General features: G+C 38.3%; 1 protein-coding gene across 1 annotated transcript; it reads left to right on the forward strand.

The window, feature by feature from the left end:
• Window positions 1-1,203: 1,203 nt before the first annotated feature.
• Window positions 1,204-18,527, forward strand: slc2a3a (solute carrier family 2 member 3a). The gene is made up of 9 exons (XM_067612042.1): window positions 1,204-2,572; window positions 3,966-4,126; window positions 6,373-6,613; window positions 6,776-6,938; window positions 8,159-8,346; window positions 10,100-10,204; window positions 10,308-10,406; window positions 11,963-12,166; window positions 12,380-18,527. The coding sequence occupies exons 1-9, from the start codon at window positions 2,297-2,299 to the stop codon at window positions 12,695-12,697; spliced, it is 1,755 nt and encodes a 584-aa protein (XP_067468143.1). The 5' UTR covers window positions 1,204-2,296; the 3' UTR covers window positions 12,698-18,527.
• The last annotated feature ends 391 nt before the right edge of the window (window positions 18,528-18,918 follow it).

An 18,918-nucleotide genomic window follows, 5' to 3' on the forward strand; every position in this document is an offset into this window, starting at 1 on the left:
TTACTGGTAGAGATCTACTGGACTGGTAGTCAAATGTGCTGGGAATGCTGGGATAGATTCTAGATAGATGACTTAATTCACTGAGACAGAAAAAAAGATAATTGTTGAGTTAAAGGATTCATTTTTCTCTTTAGCAGAGAGCAGTAAAGTTAGGAAAGTTAGGAAGTCTGTGCTAAAATGATTAGTTAATTAATTGATTAGTTTATCAGTTATGATAAGGGATTATTTATGAAGAAAAATTTCTCTGTTATATGTTATACTGTTATAAAATGAGTATATTTTGGGTTTTGGACTGTTGGTTGGACAAAACAAGTTTTTTTCCCACTATTTTCTAAGCAATTAATCAATTAATTGAAAAATAAGCAACAACAGATTATCTAATAATGAAAAAAGTACAGTAGCCATTTTTTCTGGAGGTTGTGTTATGGTTGCACTTCAGGCATTCATTCATTATTCATCACTCGGATCAATAAAGTATTATCATCTTATTTCAGGAAGTTGAACACATGTATAATCAGTAGTGTCTTGTTCAAGGATACTTTGACTGTTGATGCTAAATAATGGGTTAAAAAATGACAAATAACAGTCTTAAACTAGAGATCTGTCACTCAATCAGTAGTTCAGAGGAATAAAATACCCATATTTTATGGAATTTTTGATACCCTTTTTGATATTATTTCATAACTCTGCATTAGACTGAAACCGTATATAAATACATTTTTACCCTGACATTACACACCCTTAACACTTCTGCTAACTCCTACAATATTAACCGAGTTGTTAGCATGCCATCTTGCCTCAATCACCACTGTAATTTTTCATTTATTTTTCTCAGCGGTTGGATCCCCGGCTCCTCCAGTCCGCATACATCAATATATCTGTCTACCTCTTGTCCTTGGTTTGGGTTTTATTGTTTTGTTGTTTAATCTTTCTGTTCCTGTGACTTTGAGCTGCAGATATGTGCATTGCAGCAAAGCTGTGACATGGACATTTTCTCTTATGCTCACTTGTTAAATAAATGGAAAATCTTGATAAAAAGCTGTTTTAAAAAATGATAAGTAAGAAAAAAGATAACAAAATAGTGGAGAACTAATTAATAATAGAATTATGCAATATACATCTATTTTTTTAGCACAAGAGGCTTTTTGTTGTGTGTTTATGTGATTTTTGTTTTCTTTTTTTGTCAATAAAACTACAGTTTCTGATGTCATGAATAAATTTCACTCTCTGTGGTTACAATATCCAGGGCTTTTAATATAAAAATATTATGGTTGGTACTTGTGTACATAGAGAAGGGGGGGGTCAGTGACCTCACAGGACTCCACTGTGACACTGTGTTTTCTTATAATGTGCTTTACAAAGACCACATCCTCATGACTCTCTACTACAGTACGACCATTACCGAAGCTCGATGAGGGTCAGACGTTAGTCTATAACATCTGATCTTCATGATGACTGAGACTGCTCCTTTAATACCGACATTGATTTCATTACAGAGATGAATCGATAGCATGACAGGGCCTGGCTCAGTCGCAGACGCAGGTTGAACGGCTTCAGTATTGAATTTCATCTGTTTATGAAGCTGATTATGTTCAGGAAAGAAATACAATTGATCAGGAAGATGGTGCTCTACATACAGTAGAAAAAGTTTACCACAAATATTGTTTGATTTGATTTATTGATTGGGACAGTGTGCAGTTTTAAACATTAAAGATGCACTCGAAGCTAATTAGCATCCGTAGTCAATCCACAATCAAAACATACAACAGCATAACAACAAACAGTACAAAGCAAAACAAAAAAATAAAAAAAAACAAACAACAAAAAAAACACATACACACAAACACACACACACACACAGAACACACCATACAAAATACAAAGCTACACACAAGAGCACATCACATACACCCACAATGTCAATTAGAAATTAATAAGGTAAACTAGACTCAGTAATTATATGTAGTGCAAATGGGGTTATGTTACTTTACTTAAGACAAATGATAAGTTTTATTTTTAAGTTTTATATTCTATTTCTATTTTTGTTTTATACTTAACTCCCTATTTATAAAAAAAACACTATTTACATGAATTACATCAGGTTGTAGTAGCAGGTGCAGTGATGTCAGTATTAATATGATGAATAATCTTGTGTGGCTGCTTTTGAGTGAAATGTGAGCACAAGTTCACTGTTCGATACCCGATATCATGTCTATTTGTTTATATACTGGTGTGTCACCGCATCACTGACCTGTCTGGCATCAGCGTCACAGTTATACCGCATCTGTCGGCCGCAATGATTGAAAATCCCATTATGAGCTCAGATTTCATATTTATTACGACCGTGTTTCTTCCTCCCTTTGACATCCTTTCCTTTCCTCCTTCATCTTCATTTTCTGTCTGCTCTCCTCATTCTTCTTCTCCCCTTTTCCTGCCTGTCTTCTTCTCTTTTTTTTCCATCCCCCTACAGGAAAAGCAGGTAACAGGTTATCTCCTGTTCTCGCTGGCCACCGCTGTTATCGGCTCTCTGCAGTTCGGTTACAACACAGGAGTAATCAATGCTCCAGAGCAGGTTGGATTTTGCTCTTATCTCTTAAACCCCAAATGCCTGTTTGTAGAGAAGCAATCATACTGCACACCAGAATTTAATTTGGGTTATCTTCAGCTTGTTAATTAGTTCAGATAGGTGAGTTTTTTCTGACGCAGGAAAATATTTATATTTAGACAATGTAGACAAAGTCAGTGGATGTAAACATAAAAATCTTCAGCCTGTGCAGATTTAAATTGGGTTATTTTAGTACAAGTTAAGCAAAGCAGTTGAAGCTTTTCAAACGTTCCTTAATTTTGTTAATATAAACCATAACATTTTTACTCTGTTACTAATTTGGCAGCTACATTAAGTGTCAAACTCATAGAAAAAGGAGCACAAACATGCAAATTTTCACTCTGGATAAATATAGATACTGGATTTATTTTGGGAAGTTCACACTCATATCTGTGCATTAAATGTGGATTAGCCTGGTTTAGCATAAAGACTGCAAGGGGAAATACGCCTACCAACAACTCTAAAGCTCACTCATCAGAAGGTTGTATTTGATTTATAAACAGAAATATATAAAAATGGACATTTGTAGTTGTGGAGGGAGTTGGGTGCTGTTTCTTGAAGTGCTTTAGAGCTGTTGGTATGCATGTTTAACTTTGGACAGAGCATTGCTAGCTATTTCCCCACGCTGTTAGTGCCTATGCTAAGCTAAGCTAATCACCTCCCGCCTCTAGCTCCATACTTAAATTCTTGGGAAAAAAAGTGAATAAATCTGTTTCCCAAAATGTTGAACTATTCCTTTAATGTAAGCTAGCTACAAAATTTCTCCCTGATTTTAGAGTTTATGCTAAGTTAAGCTAATCATACTTAAACTCTTGGAAAGAAAGAATACACTTTCTTTCCAAGAGCGTAAGTATGGAGCTTCCAAAACATTTAACTATCCCTTTACTGTAAGCTAGCTACAAAATTTCTCCTTCATTTTAGAGTTTATGCTAAGCTAAGCTAATCATACTTAAACTCCTGGAGGGGAATAAAGAATACACTTTCTGTCCAAGAGCGTAAGTATGGAGCTTCCAAAATGTTAAGCTATTCCTTTACTGTAAGCTAGCTACAAAATTTCTCCCTGATTTTAAAGTTTATGCTAAGCTAAGCTAATCATACCTAACCCTAACCCTAACCCTTTCTTTCCAAGAGTTTAAGTAGCTTCCAAAACATTTAACTATTCCTTTACTGTGACTGATCAATACTAAACTACTATTATAATTAGCAGTGCATTTTTATCTTTGAATACTGGCAAGGTTTGAGAAACAGTAGCATCATCAGGCCCTTTTTCTACTCTGAAGTTTGTTGAATTGGCTCCAGCTACTTCTGAGATTTTTCTTCTCTTCCCTCAGTCTATTTATTAATCTGTCCCTTTTATCAGAAACTACGATCTTTCTTCAACGATACCTGGATGGAGCGTTACGGCGTACCCATAGAAGCGGGGGTCTGCACCACCGTCTGGAGTATCACTGTCGCCATCTTCAGTGTGGGCGGCATGGTGGGCTCCTTCAGTGTTGGCGTCATGGCGAATAGATTTGGCAGGTGGGAATCGAAACTTGTTGGATCTGTTGTAGAGTTTGTTATTTTCTGTGTCGTCTTTACTGACAAGCTAAACATATTCTTGTCAATAATACTGACTGTATAATGTGTAAGTTCTGTCTTTTGTCTGTCCTTATCAACTATTTCTTTACTTTGAACGTTTTTTCCCCCCTTTAATGGCTCTGTGTATTTCCTGTTTGCCTCAGCTGAACCGTCACAAGCCATTACTGTTAATGGAGCTTATGAAGCGTGGCTGTCTTGAGCCCACTGCTCGGCTCTAATGTTCCCCAGAGTTGTTCCTTCATTTCTCCATTTGGCTCTGAAAATTGCTCTGCTTCACAAACCACACTCCCTTTTTCATTCTGTCTAGAGACTGTTGTTGTTTTGACTGTTGCCATAACACTCAGAAAGAAAGAAGGAAATTTGGTGTTCACAGTGGAAATACATTTGGCTTTTTTTCCAATTCTTGACACATTGAAAATACACTTATTTGCTTTCTTTCCAAGAGTTAGATGCAAATATTGACACCACTCTCATGTCTGTGTGTTACGTATAGAGCTAAAGCTGATAGAGCAGTTAGCTTAGCTTAACCCTGGTCTCATTTTACACCCAAAAAGTCAGAATGAGTATAAGTGATCCTGAGAAAAATGCTGCCAAGGCTTCAGTTACCCAAAGGTTGGACAGAATGGAAGCAGGGGAAAACAGCTAGCCTGGTTCTCTTTAAAGGTCACAAATACGACTGCCAACACCTATAAATCTCACTTATTACAGCATTATTTTTCATTTTAGGGGTAGTTAAATGCTGTAACAATATGACTTCACCATAGACTTCATCACAATAAAGTTGCTAGCGCTATTAGCCGATTAGCCAGACACTAAAAGTTGTTTGTCAAGAAGTAGTTAGCAGGCAGCTCACAAATTGCTTTTAACTCTCTTTTTATATACAGATTTAAATAAATAAAAGATACAACATTTTAATTACAAAGTCTTCAAGGTATATTTGAACATTGGAGAGAGCCACACAAGTTGTTTACCCTTGCTTCCACTCTTTACGCTAAGCTAAGCTAATCGCCTCCTGACTTCGGCTCCATATTGAACACACAGACATGACAATGGAATCAATCTTCTTATCTTACTCTCATAATGAAAATGAATAAGTGCACTTCCAATAAGCACTGTTAAAACCCAAGAGTTAACAGATAACTAATGGAGGAAGAGCTTTTTTTCCCCATTATATGCACGCAAGGGCATTTATACCCACTAATGCATGTCTGTCAATTAACTAATTAGACAGAAAAACAAGTGACCTTCACAAACACTCAGGCAGGACAGTCAGATCTGACACACTTAGGGTTATTTCTAAGTTAATCAATGGACTTGTCCATTTTTATCTTCTTCAATCACAAACCTCCTGGCTGCTCTCCACACCACCCACCCCCATTTTTATTTTATTAGGAAGAGAAACAGCACAGAAACTGCTAACCAAACTACTGAAATATATTGGGATTGCTATGTTGTATGTTTAGAGATGCAGTTTAATCAGTTGTTCACAGCTACTGCTCCCCAAAAAAGGACCTCCAGTGTGCCTGTTCAATGAACCAATTATTTATTCTTAATGTGAGGTTTGGGCACCCCTGGGGGTCCGTAACACAGAGACAGGCAAAATAAATGTTATTATTCTATTACTATTATTAACTGCATGATGTAAATTGGATATTTATTTGATCTTTCAGTAACACATTATTTTGCAGGGTCATAATATTCAAATCATTTGCTAGTAAGTTTAAAGAACTATGTAAATTGATACTAATTATACTGCAAGAAAAACTGTAGAGAGAGTGTGCAGTAGGTACACATAAGAAATTTCAATATTTCAGTCAGTGCACAGTAGGTCAACTGAACCTGCAGAATGTGTATTTGCTCAACAGGCGTATATGGAGGATAACGTTTCCGATAAATGAATAATGGATGAATATTTGCTGTACTTTAGATGTAAATTGAGTAAGAAAATCAGTATTTTCACTTAAATTACTATGAAATCACATCCAGGAAGCTAAAATTCTAAGGAAATTACAGACTCATGAAAAGTGTTCCACATGTTTCATTTGATATTACAGTATGTTTTCTTAGAATTAGGGTTAAAAAACTGTATTGTTCACATTTTGTGACCATAACTAAACTTGTATCTCACATCTGGGTTGTGATTTGTTTTTCCCGTCCCTCCTCCTCCTTCTCCTCCTCTTCTTCAGGCGTCGCTCCATGTTCCTGGTTAACTCTCTGGCGTTGATCGGCGGCCTCCTCATGGGCTTCTCCACAATGTGCTCCTCCTATGAGATGGTGATCGCCGGTCGTTTAGTCATCGGCCTGTTCTGCGGTCTGTTTACCGGCTTGACTCCTATGTATGTGGGCGAGGTGTCACCCACTCCCCTCAGAGGAGCCTTCGGCACCCTGCACCAGCTTGGTGTGGTCGTGGGCATCCTCATCGCTCAGGTCAGCAGCCTTAGATTAACAAACTTTACTCTACAAGCAGTTGTCAAATTACAAGCTACTAATCTTGAGATCAGCAACTACATCAATATGAATTAGGTTTCATGCGATAACTGTATTACTATATTTGTCTCTGACCCTGCTGTTGTGGCCCCTGGTGTTAAGGTGTTTGGTCTGGAGGCTCTGCTGGGTTCATCCAAGCTGTGGCCCCTACTGCTGGCCCTCACCGTGGCCCCTGCTGTGCTGCAGTGCATCCTGCTGCCCTTCTGTCCTGAGAGCCCTCGCTTCCTGCTCATCAACCTCAAACAGGAGGAGCAGGCACGCAAAGGCACGCACTGATACTGCTTAAGTACTACTGCAACAACTGATTATACTGTTGCTTCTACTGCTATACTACTGCTCATACTGATGATACTACTACAACTATTGACAATACTACTGATTCTACTGCTATACTACTGCTCATACTGACAAGACTACTGCTTCCAGAGACAATACTACTGGTTCTACTGCTATACTACTGCTCCTAATGATGATACTACTACAACTATTGACAATACTACTGATTCTGCTGCTATACTACTGCTATACTACTGCTCATACTAACAATACTACTACTCCTAATGATGATACTACTACAACTACTGACAATACTATTAATTCTACTGCTATACTACTGTTCATACTGACAATACTACTGCTTCCAGAGACAATACTACTGGTTCTACTGACAATACTACTGATTCTACTGCTATACTACTGCTCATACTGACAGTACTGGTTCTACCATTGCTATATCTGCCAATATTAATTTAACTACTACTGCAACCTCTACTTGTGCTACTTCAGTCACACAAAATACTTTGTTGTCACTGTTAGTATAATATGGGCTATAGAGAAATACTATTACATTAAAAAAAGAGAGAGAAGAACAAGCAGAGAGGCAGACAAACGGATGAATATCAGATACTGTGAAATGGAAAAAGTGAGTGAGAGAAATAGAAAAGTAAAGATGGAGAATTATATGTGAGAGAAAGAGAGCAGGTAGAAGTGAGAGAAACAGCAACAAGAAAGAGAGAAAGTGACAGGTAGAGAGAGAGATCAGTAGTTATAGGTACAGAGAGAGATGAGATCAGGTGAGTGAGGATGATGTTTTAACCTCGAGAGAAGAGTCCTTGAACAAGCAGAAGGTTTTGGCGTCTGTTCAATGCGCAGCCTGTCAGGGTCGACTCTGAGGCACTGACCCACTTCTCCTTCACACCTCTCGTCTGACATAAACAACAACAAGCAGCAGTAAAACAGGAGGATGTTCTTATTTATGGTCAGTTGAGAAACAAACACATTATTCTTCTCATAGCCAAACTCTTTTTAACTCTCTGGTTGTGACTCTTGCTGTCAGATTTTCCAGTTTTATTACCAGTTATTGTAGCTGCTTGTTTTTCACACCAGTGTGCCAGCGCATGATTCAACACGACCAACCTGTTAGCGCAACAGAACCGACTGTAGCTCGTTGGTACCAATGTTTGATTGTTTCTGTTCTGTCAACAGTGCTGGTGCGTCTGCGCGGCAGTGAGGACGTGAGTAAAGACCTGCAGGAGATGAAGGAGGAGAGTGCTAAGATGGCCATGGAGAAGAAGGTGACCATCCTTGAGCTTTTCCGTGCAGCGGCTTACCGACAGCCCCTCCTCATCGCTGTCATGCTGCAGCTCTCCCAGCAGCTGTCAGGGATCAACGCTGTGAGTCAGCAACAGGCAGCATGCTCACACACACACACACACACACACACACACACACACAGGGAGCTACACACAAACAAACAATATTAAACACACAAATTTATTGTCTATTCTTCATTCGGATCCCCATTAGTTGTTACCTTGGCAACTACTACCCTTCCTGTAGTCTATGTTAAAAATACACACAATATAATCATTAAATGTTAAGCGTGGCGGACAGCTTTATACATGCCTGTGTATCGGAGATAAGTCACAATAGAGAGACTGAGCTTCTTTAATAATTCAGAAAAGGAACCACTTCATTCAGTAAGAAGGTCACTTCATAATACTTTATCCCGCTGGGTCACTGGGGACCCAAATGTCAGATACGTTCTCCCAGTAAGTGGCAGAGCTGAAATTTGGTTCAGGCATTCATGGTTCCAGTGTGACGAACTGGTTCAGAGTCAGTGACAGAGAAGGGAATCACACATGAATAAAGCTTCTAAAAATGAGATTTATTGTCAACTTAATATAAAATATAATAATGTTAGTCAGCTAAATCAGTCGTGAATGCAACGTATGGATGAGTGAAGTATGTGATACGTGCAAGCAAAACAAAACAAAACCAAAGTCTAACCCATCTGGCTGGTGGAGGCCTGGAAGGAAGAGAGAAAGAAGACACCTTAGGGCTGGAGGCCTAAACTACCCAGGTAGTTCCCTGACGTCCTCTCCAACCCCGCCCACTGGCTCCTGAATCAGGAAGCCCAAGCAACCTCTTAAGCAAGAAGGCAGAGAGAGGGACGTCACACGAGAAGATGATTCCCTCACTTTTCATTTAGTGCCACCAGCAATTTTCAGTTTTCCACTTGTGAAATGTCTCAACATATTCTAGAGGGATTGGCCTAAATGAATAACTTCTACTGATCTAATGATTGCCTCAGTCATCCTCTAGGGCCACCATGGGGTCAACATTTGTGGTTTTGAGTGAAATATCTCTAGTATTGGTTGTATTTGGTGCAAACATTCAACTTTCCCACAGGATTAATGTTGTCCTGACTTTTAATCTAGCATCATCATCATCTGGGTCAAAATATCACTCTGTCTAGTATTGTTTTATAAACAAACACCTGCAGAACTAATGACAGATACCATCGGCCTCAGCTGTTCTTTGTGTTCAGGCAAAGCAAAGCAAGGCGAGTTTAACTGTAAAGCACCTTTCAGCAACAATTCAAACTGCTTTATGTAAGACATAAAAGGTATTTGACTAAATGTAAAAGAAACACGACATTAGAAAAAAAGACAAATTTTAAAGAATCAAGTCAATTTTATTTGCATAGCCCAATATCACAAATCACAAATTTGCCTCAAGGGGGCTTTACAATCTGTATAGCAATATAACATCCTCTATCCTTAGACTCCTTATCTTAGAATAAGGAAAAACTCTCCTCCCAAAAAAACACCTTTAACAGTGAAAAAGTAGAGGAAACCTCAGGAAGAGCAACAGAGGTTGTTAAGAGTTAAATAGAAAATAAAAAACAAGCTAAAATAGAACAGGGCAGATAAAACAGTTAGTGAGCTAATTATGATAACACGTTAAACTAAGATGGTGAAGATAGTAAACATTACTCATGTGAATATACGTGCTGATGTTGGCATTTAGTTCAAAGCATGGTTGTGTTGAAGCTGCTGTGGCTCTACATCAGGAAAATACCTAAAAACGTTGGTATTTAACTGGTAAACTCATTTTTTTTTTTTACTCTCTGTGTCCCTTCAGGTGTTTTACTACTCCACAGGAATCTTTGCCTCAGCTGGTGTGAAACAGCCCATCTACGCCACCATCGGAGCCGGCATCGTCAACACCATCTTCACCATTGTTTCTGTGAGTGCTGTCAGTATGTGTGTGTGTGTGTGTGTTTCTCTAAGTGTATCTATGCTTTTCAACAGTACATCACTCCCTCCTGTCTCCCGTCTCCATCCGACAGCTCTTCCTGGTGGAGAAGGCGGGGCGTAGGACTCTGCACCTCCTCGGTCTTGGTGGAATGGCGGTCAGCGCTGTGCTCATGACCATCTCCCTCCTACTGGTGAGTTCAGCCTATCAGAGGGTTGTAGAGGGACTGAGTGGGAACAGCTCATGCGTGCAGGTGGCAGCAGCCTCGAGGTTAGAGGGCTGGAAAATGTGGGAAGGAAACAATTTGATCTTTTTTTCCACCCTCAACAACCAAAGTATGTTTCCTCGAACAAGGCATACAAATATATATATATATATATATATATACAAATGCCATTCATTCTGTAATTATGTTGTTTCAACTGCTTTTGAATTGTAGTCAGTAACCAGCAGCATGTAAGTAAAACAACTACAGTATCACAGACTTTGATGAATACCAAAAAGTAAGGGAAAATATATACAGGAAAGCAATGATTACTGCCAGTTATTCTACATTTTATCATATTTTTTGTCTTATTCTATGTATATTTATTTAGATTCTTGCTCAGCTGCTGTAACACATGAATTTCTCTCATGAGGATCAATTAAATGTTATCTTATCTTAAGCCCCCATAGAGTTGCACTACAGTTTTAATAAGCCTATTAGAGCTTGAATGACCAATTTTGGACTTAAAGAGCAACTTAAAACCAGATGACAGGCTTGGGTTTGACGACCTTCAGTGGTTTAACTTGTCACCTAGCTACAGTGATGTGTACTTTGTGTACACCGTGACATGCTGTCGGGTGTATCAAGTAGGGTTGTTGTTATGGGTAAGAGGATTAAGACTGTGGGAGTCTTTTTAATGACTGTCCAAATTCTGCAGAATAATGAAGAATGCTTTCTTTAAGCTGCATGAATTGGTTTTATGGCCACTTTTTTTTTTTTGGCAGCGGAACAAGCTGTTAACACAAATTTGGCATATTATCACCATATAAAGCTGTCACACTAACCATGTTAGCAAGCAGCCGCCTAGTCACACATCCAGCAAACACAGAGCAACATTATAATTGTTTGGGGTCGTGTTTCTGGCCATTCAGTGAATTTAATACCAAGATTCACTCTCTGTTAAGCTTTTTTTTTTTGTTTTCCACCTGCTCCTGAGGAAAATATCCTGACCTTAAACTGATAAATTCTCCACTTTGTTCATCAGCAAATCTGTAACCTTTTCTGCCTGCTGTTTGGTGCTGGGCCAGTGGTGGGTAAAAAACAAAACAATGAACTAAAAGATGCTAAAACGCTCCGTAAGCTGAGGTGAAAATTCTCAGTGGGGTTTTTCATGACCAGCACCACCTTTATACATAACGAATTTGACCCATTGTTCCTTTAAAAATATTGATTAGTGCAGCTTTAATACCAGAATTCTGACCTTTTGCCAGCATTTTTGAGAAACTCTTCATCCAAAATGCTCAGCCTCTGTTCAACAAACTAATACATAAGATCTAAAGTCATATGCAGAAACATTGCAGTAATGCATTTTTGCCACAAGGTGTTACTAGTTCATTTGGTTAGAAATCATGAACACATAACAGATTTATTTAAGGTTATGTCATTGACCACTAAAATGTAATTTTAAATAACAGAGTATATCTCTTGTCTGATGTCTCTCTCTCTCTCTCTCTCTCTCTCTCTCTCTCTCTCTGTCTGAGCAGAAAGAAACTCCCGCTATGAGCTACGTGGCCATCATGGCTGTCATGCTTTTCGTGGCTATGTTTGAGTTGGGACCCGGTCCAATCCCATGGTTCATTGTGGCCGAGCTGTTCTCCCAGGGGCCCCGCCCGGCAGCTATGGCTGTGGCCGGCTGCTGCAATTGGACGGCGAACTTCCTTGTTGGAGTCAGCTTCCCCACACTAGTGGTAAGGGAGAGGCGATGATCCTGGTTTGGACTGGTTAGGGCTCGGTTTGGGTTTCATTTGGACTTTGGACATTTTTAAATTAAACTAGATTTGTTCTTCTCCTTTCTCTTTGTCTTTCTGTTTTCCTGCTTTTACATATTCTTAAAGATCACCTTTGGGCAGATTGTGAGAACCCATTATCTCTATATAATTTTAACTTCCCTTCCTCCTCAGGAATGGTGCGGGCCTTGGGTCTTCCTCATCTTCGCAGTCCTCCTCCTCCTCTTCTTCATCTTCACTTTCATCAAAGTCCCGGAGACCAAGGGCAAGACCTTCGACGAGATCGCCCGCAGCTTCGGCAGCGCCCCGCCTCCCACCTCCTCGTCCATCGAGGACCCTCCAGCCAGCGCCAGCGCCGCCGCGACAGTCCCCGCCTCACCAGTGAAGGAGAAAGTCCCGCTGGTGGAGGCGCCTGTGGCAGCTCCGCCTGCGGCAGCTGAAAGCACACCACTTGACGATAAATCAAAGTCACCAGTACAGGAGAGTGTGTAGAGCAGCTGGAGATATAGTTTTAATAGGTGAGGGAGGTTATAAATGAGGGAAGGGTCACAGACATTTCAAAAACGCTGTAAATTGTTATTAACTATCACACTTTGGAGCAATAGAAACTCTATAATTTTATAATAGACCTAGAGTATGACAGCATTATCAATTTATAGGCTTTGACCTTTAAAAGCTTTCATGGTCACTCCTAGGGCTTCTTACTCTTCTGTGACATCTCCTTAAAATTCCTTCTTTTAAATCCTCCCTTCCTTAAAAGTGAAAAGGGAAGCAGTCACTGTACAATACTACAGATTAAATATACATTCCTAGGAATTCAGCTACACTCATTAAAACGGTGTGTCTTTTTCAAGACGGCTAGTGTGTCTAGTTTGGGATGACGCACTCTTCCGCCACGGCTCCACATGCTGTGTTAAAATCACTTAACAGGTGTCAGATAAAGAGGAAGGTAAAACGTCCACAATCATGACAGACTAGAAGCAGAGTGCGTTAACAATGATGCAGCCTCTGTGCAGGTGTTTCCAGACGAGTCCATTAACATAACATCTGAGTTCAGGTCCACTCAGGGTGAGGAAGGTGACCTGGATAGTGACGACGTGCATTTTTAAAAAAATTTTTTTTAGGCGTTATAATGGATAGTTTAGTGCAATTTTAACTATAGTATCATTTAGTAATATATAATTGTGTTGTATTTATTTTGTTCATTGCTGTCATGTTTTCAGAAGTGTTCTAAAATCACAGGTCAAAGAAGGGATTTTGTTTGTTTTTTTTAGATTTATGTTCTGCCCTCAGCTGTTGAACATGAGCTGATAAACTGGAGAGCTTTTTAGGAATGCCAAAGTACGGAATTTAAACCATCGCCTGGTCGAACACATGTAACCTCAGATGTGTTTCTTCTGGTTGTTAAAGTCAGGGCAGGAAACTAGCAGCCACAGGCCATGGTGGTAAGTTTATTAACTGTGGGAGCCACCTTGGTTGTTAAAGCTGTAATCCTACAAGTTGGTTTTAACCATTAATTGTTGTAGTATTCAGTTGATGAAGTTGGTGCTCAGTTTTACTATTTCAAACAAACAGGAAACTTACAACACTAAATTTTCTGTGCACCAGAATATTTTTTTCTTATATTATATTTTTGCTATATTAATAGGCAAGTAGTAAATATGAATGACATTTTTTTTTATGAATTTATGCTTTACTCAGCCAATATTTGGAGGGATTTTGTGCAGGTTGGTGAAATCATGATTGTGGCTTATAAATGTTAGGACTTGCTAACGACTGTGGCCTGTGGACAAAAACGTGTCGGCTAAAATGTTTCACACATATAGAATAGGGTAACGTGCAATTAGCTGTACATCTTTTTTGTTGTTGTTAAAGAGAAATATATGATATTTATTACCATAGTAATTAATTTTTGTATAGAGTATATAATTACCAGTTAATACACTGAAGAAAATTTAGAGTTGTAATGCTTTCCAGACTAGCCCTGAGTTAGTGAGCTTTCCCCGCAGTGGTGTAAAGTAAAACCTACATCACATGATGTGTAGCTCAGAGATTTACTGTAGATGAAGACACAGAGAGAGTTTAACACTCTAAATCTTGTTTGTTATTCTCTACGTAGATGCACTTTGTTACCAGATAAGCAGCAGAGCAACCATTAGAGCCACAATCACTAATAGAGGCTAAAAGTCATCGAGCACAACAGCGCTTTGAGTGAAATTAAGACTTTTAATGAATAATTCAAAACTGTATTTATCTGAGCAGTTGCTTATATCTGGCCTAGATGATGTTAGACTATATGATAAAATGTGCAATTAATGTAAACTTAACTACAGCCTAAACAATGTAGGAGCTGATAATGAGTAGAGGCAACTAAAGGGGGAAGTGCTAATACTGTATAAATGACGGGTAAACAACATTTTAGTGTAACACTTAACTCTCTTGAGTGGCTGCATTTCCATCAGTAACAACCACTTACATTATTCATTTTAATGTTCATGTTAATTTTTAATGACTAGGACTACTCAATTGTGTTGATCTCTTATGATAATCAGAGAAGATAATGATCTATGTAGCCTACTGTGAGTTTTAGATGGTCAATCTTCAATCAACAAAGGTATGATGCATTTAATGTGACATAAACAACATGCTGAAGTTTTTCAAACAATATTCGGAGGTAGCCCTTGACTACTTTGGCAATAATGATAACATTTCTAAGTAGTTTAAAAGGAAAAACTAAGAGGAAGATGCTGATATATTGAACCCTGGCATTCTTGCTCCAAAGTTAGCAAAATTAGCCAAAGTTGGCTAAGTTAGCCAGTTAGCCTAGCGATAGACTAGCTTATTCCTGTCAACAGTAGGTAAGCTAGCTAAGAGGTGTAAGTACCATCCAACATCATATGTGGCCATGAATGAAAAAGGGGAAAAAAAAGATTTTTCTTAGTAATTATTTGACAAAATGTCCTTATTTGTCTCTTAACTTTGCCTGTTGACCAGGTTAGCTATCTTGTGCTTCACAAAACTGTATTTTCAGTGTCTCAGTATGAGGAACGCTCAGAGAAACAAGGGTTACAGGTGGCACAAATAACCACAGTTTTTCTTGAAAATAGACGTACAGCATTTCAGAGTAACTCTCAGACGTGTTAACTTGTCACACGTGTTTCAGGATGCTAACATGACGTGTCTTTGTGACTCAACATGACGAATGTGTTCAACGCTTTAAAAATCCTTTGTATGACTCTTAAGGCCCAAACGCACTGAACGCATTTTAGTGTTTAGTGAGTGACATATTCTTTACTATTATAAATGCTAAAGCTGATCTTTGAACTTTTCAATCATGCCAATGTCGTGCACTAGTAATGGTTCTTAAATAACAAGATCTAAAATTGCACTGTAACGTTTAATACAAAAATTTTAATGAACTATATACTCAAAAATGGAAACACCTATTGAGATAATAACAAAACTAACCTTCTTTTCCCTTCATTTACCCCAAAACATTGCTTGTTTGGTGCAAAATTCAATGATTTCAGTGCGTTTCTGGCTTTAAATGTCGGGTCGAGTCGCTGTCTACGTCATGACAGTTTGTCTAAAAAAGTATAGCCATCTGTAGCATTGTTAACCTTCACCAATTTATGTATGACCAACATTGTACAGTATGTGTGGTGTTTAAGTGTATGACACAAAGTATATTTTCTATATTCTGTCGTGATTGCGTGAATTACTGTAGTTTGTTGAAAATACTACTTTCACTTTTACTTGCTGCACTTTGAGAACATATTTATTTATTTATTTATGCATTCTGTGTTTATTTGTCGACTACACTGAAAAAATATTGATCTTGACAAGTAATTTAAGTAACTTACACTGGTGACTCGTTTTAAGATACTGACTGATTTTAAGGCATATAAGCTTGTTAAGATGAATATTTCTCACAGTGAAGGGGGTCGATTAGGTTCGGAGTCATGGCTTCGTTGTGTATTGCTGTATTTGTGGATGATAGTGACGTGCTGTGTTTGCACTGGAGGAGGTGCGTGGTACACTCCTCTCACGGTAGTGTTCAGTGTTGTATTCAGCCTCTCCTGCAAGGCCCCTCCACCTACACCGCTCCTTCAGTATGGCACTAACACTGAACTTTGCCAAAAAACCCTGTGTCTAATATGGATTTAAAATGTTTTCTAATGCTTTCTGTGATATCACACATTTCACATACCTCCAAGATTTGTTCTCGTCGCACTCCTTTTTCTCTGAGTCTTAAGGTGAAATGGTGTGTGAAAGGTGACAAATTGAGAATTGTGTTTAAAATGGAATTTGAAATGTTTTAATCTTCCATTCAGAAAGCTTAAACGTTGTCCTTGACGTGCCAGATGCAAGACTTAGATTTGAATTTCTGTTAAAGGGGCAGCTCTATGGCCGATGCTGGGATGCAGTCACACCTATAATTAGTTTCCTCTGGTTTCAACCGTAGTGGAAAAGCTAATTTGCCTTGTTACTTAAGGTTAAACCTTTAACAAGTGACTGATAGCCTTTTTAACTAATAGAGATTTGGTTATCTCTCAAAAACAAATCCACATAAACTGAAGTGACTGAGTAAATACTTCAACCTAAATTGTTTGGTGCACCCTAACTACTGTGCTACTATGCACATGTACAACCTTCCACTCACTGTAAAAAAAAAATAGGAAAGTAGTATTAATTTGTATATATGTATTTTTTAAAAGAGGTGTTGTTGATATGTTGACCATCACGGTCACACCTGTGTTCGGATGTCTTTTTGGGGTGTTTTCATCGTGTAGAGAGGAGCAAAAAAAAAGATTGTGGATCCTGATTGTTAATAATTTAGCTATAATCTCATTTGACTTCCTCTGTGTGTGTGTGTGAATAATGGTGAATCACTGACTAACACTACCGTCTCCTCTCTTTAATTTACGTCTCACGTCTTCCCCGTCACTCAATCACAGCCGTTTATCCGTGTGCCTCATCAGATTACACTCAGAGCGGCTAATAGTTTAGAGTTTTGTCAGGTTTTTTTGGATCGATGTCCTTTTCTGTATTTTCATGTTGCCATGGTGACTGCCAACATTCTAAAAGTCAGTTACTATGGAGTTGTGTTACCTAGCAACAATCAGAGTAAATTCCAAATTTTTTTACCCAACAACAGCTGACTCGTTTACCTTTGAGTCAACAAAGAATCCAATTAGAGCTGCAACTAATGATTATTTTCACTATGGATTAATCTGTGGATTATTTTCTCGATTAATTGATGAGTTGTTTGGTCCTTAAAATGTCAGAAAATGGTGACAAATGACAATCAATGTTTCTCAAAGCCCAAGATGACATCCTCAAATGTCCACAACGAAAATATATTCAGTTTATTATCATAGAAGACTAAAAAAAGCAGAAAATATTCATATTTGAGAAGCTGGAATCAGAGAATTTGGACTTTTTTCTTTTAAAAAAATGACTCAAAACAATTCATATCAAAATAGTTGGTGATTAATCTCATTGCCGGCGACTAATCGATTAATCGTTGCAGCTCTGTGTAATTACACATGCAGGTGTTGTCATCTTATTCAGCCGTATATGGCTGCAAAGTGTCCAATACGTGTTCTATATTAAACCATTTGGCTCTGAAATGAATCATGTAGTATCACAGAAATCTAAGTCAAAGAAAAACCTCTCATCGACATGCTTTGGCAGCTGTGATATTTGTTTTGTCTTGTTTTTCTATCGTTTGTTCGGTCCTGACCTGCACGTTATCACTGTTTAAATAAATGTAGTGACTGTATGTTTGCGTACTGTAAGTCTAAGCTATTTGTGCCTCTCTGCACTGCACGCATACATAGACTGTTACTCACCGTGTGTGTGTGTTTGTGAGAAAACTTCCCCCTGCTTCTGTGTGTGAGCCGTGTCTGAAGTCGCACCCTCCTCCTCGTCACTACAGATAGTGAATGTAGTGCTTTGACCGGAGCGATGTCAGACTCACACAGCTGTCTTTTTGTATGCTTTGCTGTGTCGGTGGCAGCCGATAACTCAGATAAGACTAAGTCAGGTGATATTTACAAGATGTTTTGGGATTTCGGTAGCACTGTTGGATCAGTTTTTGGGGTAATGAATGACGACAGATTTGACTCCTGTAATGTGACATGAAGTGAAAGTGTGTAACAGATGATGATATATTGTGTGAATATCAAGGCTTTGTAACACGGTCTTTTCTCTGTGCCACACCAGTGATGCACCCTAACAGTTTTTTTGTTTTACTTGTGTTTGTATTGTACATACCAGATATAATGTTGTTAAATAAAATATTCATCATGTAACAAGACACAGTGTGAATGTGTACTAATGTTTTTTTTCTGTCTATGATTTTATTCGATTCATCAGAGTTTTTGAGACATGAGAGTTTAAATTAAATAAATTGAAGAACAGCAGCCGCTCTGTGAAACCACTGCTAATATCAGTGATCATCGAGCATCAATGACCTTATAATAAAAATTCAATAACATTATATTCAAAGGGACACATCAAGATGAGTTTATCAGTTTGTTTCAGAACAAAAACACTGTTATTTTAGCCCAGGCACATAAAATTATGTATAATTTAAGGAAAATTCCTGATTAATTTGATTAAGATTGGGGTAAACTAATCCATGTACGTGCATGTGTGTATGTATGTATATATATATATGTATATATGTTGTATTTAAAAAAAAACTG

Source organism: Thunnus thynnus, chromosome 15, assembly GCF_963924715.1.
Source record: "Thunnus thynnus chromosome 15, fThuThy2.1, whole genome shotgun sequence".
NCBI classification, from domain to species: Eukaryota; Metazoa; Chordata; class Actinopteri; order Scombriformes; family Scombridae; genus Thunnus; species Thunnus thynnus.